The sequence below is a fragment of the Symsagittifera roscoffensis genome, chromosome 4 (genome assembly GCF_963678635.1).
Source record: "Symsagittifera roscoffensis chromosome 4, txSymRosc1.1, whole genome shotgun sequence".
Taxonomy (NCBI): Eukaryota; Metazoa; Xenacoelomorpha; order Acoela; family Convolutidae; genus Symsagittifera; species Symsagittifera roscoffensis.
Window position 1 is genome coordinate 16620322 of NC_087065.1, and position 7529 is coordinate 16627850.

The window sequence follows — 7529 nt, forward strand, 5'->3', positions numbered from 1 at the left end:
AATTCATTTATTAAATGCTGTGAGCAGAAAATTGAGTTTTATCTACCAAAAATTACTTTTCTGATCAAAAATGCTAAAAATAAAAAAAAATGATTTGAAAAAATTTTTCTCTTGAGGATCAAAACGCTCTTAAATTTTATAATGATTTTTAAAAAGGCTAAAGAGATAGGGTACCAAAACAAAGTTTTCATGTGATTGAAATCTGTAATCAGTCCCGTTGTAACCCGAGCGAGCCGGAAAAGTCCGTCGTGTTTTTTGAAAAAAAGGTCAAAATTTCTCAGTCGATACAAGCTTTTTAAAGCCAGTCGACACTATTAAATACCCATCAAACATCATTGCCGTTTTTCCTCTTTTTTCGTGTATTTAGTAAGCAATTCATAGCATCTAGGCAATTCAGAGTTGTTGGCATGTTTTCCGTGATCCAAAAAATTGATTTGTTTCGAAACTGAATGGAGTTACTTTTTGATTTAAAACTTCCCTCATAAAAACAATTTTTGCATTCGCTGCTCTCGTACATGATGTTTGTATCCTATACATAAGCTGAGCAACTACATTTTGAAATTTGTAAGTTTGATCATCCTTATGAAAATGTATCCAAAATTTGCAAATAAGCCTTCAGTATCTTCTCCGATTTTTTGTTCCAGGAAGAAACAACTGATTTTGGGCTGTAATAAACCATTTCGGGCTGTAGTTTTAATCATAAATTTTAGGAAAAATACATTCTAGGAAATACGGTTTTACTGGGCATGCTTTGAGACATTTTATTGATCAATAAGTAGAACTTGTTTCTGTCGGTTTCTAGGTTATGGGTAGAAAAGACTACCCGAGAAAACAAAATAATAAAATCAATTTTTTTCTATATAGAGAATGGTTTAAAGGTGCGAATAAAGAGGCTTTACGTTTAATAAGTGCTCACCGGTAGAAGTTCCATTGCATTGGATCGAAGAATTTAACTACTTTTCTTGTTCTCCGCTTAATGAGACACCTGAAAACGGGCCATGTTGGCTTAATGGTGTTCTCCCAAACGATTCTAATTTGTTCTTATAAATTTTCATAAATAACTTTGTAACTAGATATCGTTTGGAAACAATTTATTATAATATTATTATAATAATAAATCCGGTTCCAACTTAGGTTTGGATGCTTCCAATTGATATCTGGTGCAGCACTTTTTGTGAAATTTTTTCAATAAAGAATTAAAAGTTTTGTGTCGACTGTTGATTTTTAGGTCTTTCATTTTTAGGTCTAAGGAAAAAGATTACTAACATGCTAATGCCGCATGCTTACATATTAGAAAAAGTGACGTTTTGGGTCTTGTATTAAAAAATTTTTAATAAAAGACCTAAGACGCCTCTGCCAACATATTAGAAAAAACTCTTTAGATCTTCTATTAGAAAAAAAATTTCAACAAAAACTGCATAATTTCCAGTGTTATTTTGCTGCTTAATTCTAGTGAATATTGGCATCCAACGTGCCGTCAGAAATTTTTTTTCTGACGGCGTGTTAGATGCCGATTTTCACTAGATTTGAAAGGAAAGAGAGCACAGGAAAAATATGCAATTTTTGTTGAAGTTTTTTTTAAAAATGACCAAAACTATACGGATATTTAAACACAAATATATGCATTCGATGGTCGCATATTAATTATTTTTAACTTCTAAGCATTCACGTTGACGTAAGCTGGTTCATTTGAAAACTTAAATTACGTCAAATCTCATGATACGTTGATAGTTTACTCAGCAAAAAAACTGTTCGAACACAATAATGTAACTATGAATTGTAAGCATTGTTGTCAGCAAAACAAAATCAAATTCTTCACAAAATACTGAATGTAATCAATGCTGTATTTTGAATAGCTTTTGCCAAACAAATTTGCTTGTTAACATCGTCATTTTAGAATCGGTTAATTTTTTGAGCTTTTTTCTCTCAAGTTATCACTTTTTCACTCTACTAAAACAGGCTATTGAAACTTTTATTTAAATTCTACTTCGATTAAGAGATAAAAAAGACATGGCTGTTAAAATACTAGTGGACGTGTGGCTTTTGATTGCTCTGGCAATCCACGTGTGTACAATAGTGTTTGCTGTGGCTTCGGTAGCCGGACCCTACTGGATGGATGGACCAGTGGCTCATTTCGGCCTGTGGAACTACTGCTACGAGTACGTGTCGGCTACGCACTCGGACAAGTGCTACCAGATCACAGACGTGGATGGGTTCGATGTCGACGGTGAGTCATGAATTAATTGCAAATATGCCAATTGGAAACCAAAAAAAGTCGAGCAAAAATTTGTTCGACCAATTCGCATCAAATTACAGACTCTCGAGCGTATTAATTTATTTTTAATGAAAAGCAGATTGCTGCACAGTTGTTTATATAGTGTGGACACAGTAAAGTTTGCTTCTCAGACGATTTCATCGTGTTTGGTTTTTGTTTAGTTTCAGCTCGGCAATAATCTTTTACAATTTCTAGATTATTTGGCGCTTTGCCACTGTAAAACAAAACTGCTAGTATTCGTATAGTCATGTCATTCTTTCAAATTGTGCAAAATTACATTAACCTTGTAATTGAGAAATTGGTGCTCCCATCAGAATAACTCCCGTCGACTGAATCTTATGAAGGCGGTAACTTGCTTAGTTTTTTTTAGCGCTGCAGAAATATTTTCTGTACCAAAATTCCGTTTATGAAATACTTGAAAAGTTTTGACCAACAGGTAGAGTTTTTCCACGCTATTCCCTTAAAGTTAGTAGATATAATGCATGTGAAACTACCATGAACTCGTTGACTCAAAATGGATGTAAAATAACCAAGAAACTGGAGCTCTTGGTCTCAGCTCCCACTAAATTCTCTCCTGTATTTGCTCCTCATTTTGTTGTTTTGTAGATATTTTTTGTAAGGAATTTCGTATGGTATTTTGAAAATATTTAGGATTGAAAACTTTTCAAATTACAACTTTTATAAACTCGAACGGTATTCTACACCTGGGGCGTTGCTTTAGCTCAAATCTAGTTCTTGTTTTGAAATTTAAGTCCATAAAATTTTATCAAAATTGTTGAATATTTCCAACAATAAAATTCCGGTATTGTTTCGACCTTTGGCTCTTTTCGAACCCCCACCCCTTATTTGGGAAAAACTGTATAAATATGTATCAATATGTGATAGTTTAGTGAAAGTTTGCTTGTTGATTAAATTTATTATGATTCTTCTTGAAAGCTCATAGTAGAACAAGATTAGCCGACTACTGTGCAAACAGCACAGAATGTTCCGACAATAGAAATATATAAAAGAAAATTTTTTGAAATTGGTGTTGTATGTTTTTTTTCTCTGTGGTTTGATAAAAGGGTCTGAACAAAAAACTAAAAGCTAGGCAAACTCGATTGTCATAGTAAATTAGGCAAATTTGACAACAGTTTTGTAGAAAAATGACTGGAAAACGAAAAAAAAAAAACACTCATAAAACAATTCTTTTTTGATTTTTGAAGTTTTTGATTCCCAAAATAATGTTTAATAGCTTCAAAAACTGACTTACTCGACTAAGATTAAAAGTGAGCATAAATAGTTTTATGATAAACTGTTTAAATTAACCATAAAAAAGCCTGCTTGTTTGCTTTTCGCGCTCGATATTAGACGAAAAATCACCTCAAACCGGTTTTTCTCAACACTGGGGAACATTTTCAGAAGATTTTAGGGTGGATCGAATCGCGACTGAAAATACTCTTGTATGATACATCACTCAATCTAGTCCAATTTTTGTTTTTGGTACTTTATTTTGCGTGTAAAACAAAAAACTAAAGTTAAAAAAAACGAAACCACCCGAATACAAACTTCCTCCCCCTTTTTGAAATGGTTTGAACAGAAATCACGCCGCGTATAAGTGCGTTCATAAGTATCAAAAATACGATTCTTTGCAAATTGGGAGAGAAGGATAGCAAAAAAGCAAAGAAAACGGAATTGAATAATGAAATTTTGTGATGTGTTTTTTTATCCAGACTAATAATTTCTGGGAGATAAATTTAAAGATTGGGGAAAGATTTTGGAATCTTTATATTCCCAAGCGGGTGTGTTGGTGCTATCCTTAATTCACTTGAGTCGAAAATTATACGTGAACTGTGCGTTTAAAAGTTTGAAGAAAAGACTAAATCTATGATGCTGCTATCATCCCATTCACAAAATTGCTCTGGATTGAAATCGAGCTAACTGGTCAAAATATTTCCTAAGACTAAAATTGTAACAATTTTAAAAATTATCGGAGACCAATTAAAGGGCAGTCGAAGCATCCAGGATGTACTTCTGTTGTACGAGAAGCAATGTTTATTTCAATTATTTTTGTTGACGCCGTATATTGGTGAAGATATCAAACACAAAGGTCCAGATATCGTAAGCAATAAACAACCCGCATCGAAATTTTAAATTCTGACGAGAAAAACTTAATTTGTAATCTAAATTTGCGGCCAGAAACTCGTTAAGAATTGTTTACTTAAAGCTTGGATTGTCTAATAGTTCTTCATTTTTGATCAGACTAATGCTCAGAAATTTTCTAGATTTATATTAATTTTTTTAAACTTTTTTTTTGCCAGAAACCAATCTCATGTTTGCTTGACAAAAGTGTTAACTGCTAAGCCACAAGACTTGATAAGGCTCAAGAGTTCTTGCAATTAAAGAATCAATAGCTTCAAAGTATAGCTTAATGAAAATCAATTGCATGTAAAACGAGTATGTCTTGATTAATTGGTGATCTGATTTTAGCTTTACGTAGAGATTATTTCTTTCGAAAGTTAGATTAGAATCACTTGGTTTCTGTACAGATATTGCAAAAAAAAACTAGTTTAGTTTACTTATACTAGATATCTACCCAGTTTAGGAATTTCAGTAGTAGTTGATGAAACGAATTCAAAAAATTCAGAGAAAACACAGTTCTAATAGTTAATACTTGTTTCTCACCTTCGAGGAAAATCGAAGCCAACTAAAAATGAGGTCGCAACACTCCTTATTGAAATTAAATATTTCAAAAATTGCGTTTCAAATTTTGCAGTTTTTGATTAAGCACGGTCCTAAAATAATTTTTAGCTTGGATTTGATGGAAAACATTTTAGTTTTCGTTAATCAGTTTTTTCTAGAGCTAGTCGGCCAATTTTTGATAAGTTGGTGAAAAAAACTCATATATTCAAAAAGCAACCAACTGTAGAAAAAAAAGTTATCGTAAAATAGGAAGTCGCGCTTCCGCGTCGTAAAATAGTCACAGAAACCTATAACCTTGCAGGCCTTTTACCGACGTTTTGGAAATGCCGAGGAGAAAAACGCCTAGGTTATATTCTCTTCGATTAATTGAGATTGGTTGGGAAAATCACTTGCTTAATTAAAACTCATTTGTCTTAACTATACCACGCACGGTTGTAGACCTATATACACGAGTTTAAGCTAAATGATATCACACTTCTTTTAATATATGTTTAGCATCTTATATTTTTGATAGTTTTAGCGCTAAATTTTTTAGGAAACGATCGGAACAATAATGTCACCTCTAACATAAGTGAAGTTTCAATCAGAAAACAAAAGCTGCCGATTGTTTTGTAACTGATTCATGACCTTGTCTGATTTAAATCTTGTCGTCCTTACAGATGGGATTTAGATTGACGATTGAAATTTTTTACCAGAGATTTTTAGTCGATCATTGACTGTCACATCGGCCAAAACCTCGGGTCATCTAATGCTTCAGTAAAAGAATGGCAATATTAATTAAACCATTGTTTGAGATCTGCCCATCATATATCAAGCAGGTCAAAATTTTAAAGCAGTTAGATTAGGCTTTTGGCTAGGGAAAGTTGACATAGGGTCGGTCCATACATCAAATCGACTACCACTTTTGGAAGTAATTATTGTTTTTGTCTGTGCATAGGATACTTCCGAGGTATCCAAGTGTTCATGTGTATGGGGTGCATTATCACACTGGTCACTTTCCTCCTCATCTTCGGCCTCATTTTTATGCTGGTCAGACAAGACAACAGGAAGTACGCCCTCTTCGTCACAGTCATCGTCTGCTTCATACAAGGTCAGTACAGGTCAAATCACCCAAATGTCAAAGGGGTTCAATTGAAAAAACTCATTTAGACAAGATAAACTCTAATTGGCCTCAATTTTTTATGCGCCAAAAACGCAGTTTTGAGAAGTTAACCGAAAAAGATTATTTCCAAAAAACATTATTTCTGGTGCCTTTTTGGAAAATGTTTGCTTGTGAACTACAAAATTTGGGACAAAAAACGGCATAGCATTTAACCATTAAATCAGAGTTCAGAAACGAAAACTTTTACCATGTGTCTTCGTAAAGCTCCCACCCAAATCGACACCTTAGGACGCTTTCATGATATAATGATTTGTTTTTTAGGTCACGATGACTTTTTTCTCAGCATAAAACATTGTTTTCTGGTTTATAGGCATGCTGTTGTTTACGGGGTGTGTGATGTTCCTGAGCCAGAAGGAGAAATACGCGGGAGTCCAGATGAGTGCTGACTGGGCTCACTACCTGGCATGGGTGGCCTGCTGCTGCAGCTTCATCGCCGCCTGCTTCCTAGTTGTACACTACGCACTCAACCGGGAAGTGTACGAGGAACTGTGATGTGCTGATAATTACTAACCAAAATTATAACTAATGAGCAATGATTAATTAATCACATAAATTTAGTTCATTTTTAGCAACTGTGAGATTCGAATCATTCATGCCGTTGATAAACATGGCCGTGTATTAAGTAATAATTCATTTGTAGCTAATTGATTGTTAATGCCAAAAAAGGTTTGTGAAAAAATCGATGAATTTAAACCCGCCTCGATATTTCATTCAGACGGTCATTTTTGGTCACTTTTTTGTTGACTACCAAGTTTCCTTTTAATTGAATTGCACAGGTATTAATATTGAACGTCGTTTTAAATTCAGCTTGCTTTTAAAAAATAATGGTACTCAGTCCTGTTTAGCTTGTCGAGAAGGTTGTAAAAATCAATTTGGAATCATAACAGTAGCATTAACAATTGGCATTAACAATTGTGACTAACAATTTGAACTGTAAAGAGCAGCTGACGAACGACAAACTAACAAAATACAAGCAGACAAGCTTCCGAGACGCAACTTTTTGGATTCAAAGTTTATTCCAATTTGTTTTTTGACTAATTTAGTGAAAATGATTTAATCAATGGTTAAAATTGCTATGAATAAAATATAATTTTGTTAGTTTGTTTGAATTAATTTTTTAAAAACTGTTCGCTTTTGTTTTTTCGCCAGTCTTAAGAACGTTCTCTGAATCATTTTTACCAATTGTTGACTGGCCCTTAGATACTATCTCACTATGGGCACATGAGTTTTTTTTCTACTTGTCCTTAAATTAAAACTATTTTAGGACCAGACAGTGCATACCAAAAACGCGGCTTTTTGACGCAACTTCTCAAATTCTGCCAGAAATTTTTTCGCTGAACAACATCCAGAAGCTTACGTAGCTTTGAATCATCACAACCGATGCTTCCGATAAAAATCTTAAGAGCTGGG

The 7529-nt window shown here is 33.7% G+C and overlaps 1 protein-coding gene across 1 annotated transcript; it reads left to right on the plus strand.

Moving 5' to 3' along the window:
• The first annotated feature begins 1728 nt into the window (after window positions 1-1728).
• Window positions 1729-7246, plus strand: LOC134844033 (uncharacterized). The gene is made up of 3 exons (XM_063860487.1): window positions 1729-2227; window positions 5895-6047; window positions 6430-7246. The coding sequence occupies exons 1-3, from the start codon at window positions 2011-2013 to the stop codon at window positions 6609-6611; spliced, it is 552 nt and encodes a 183-aa protein (XP_063716557.1). The 5' UTR covers window positions 1729-2010; the 3' UTR covers window positions 6612-7246.
• The last annotated feature ends 283 nt before the right edge of the window (window positions 7247-7529 follow it).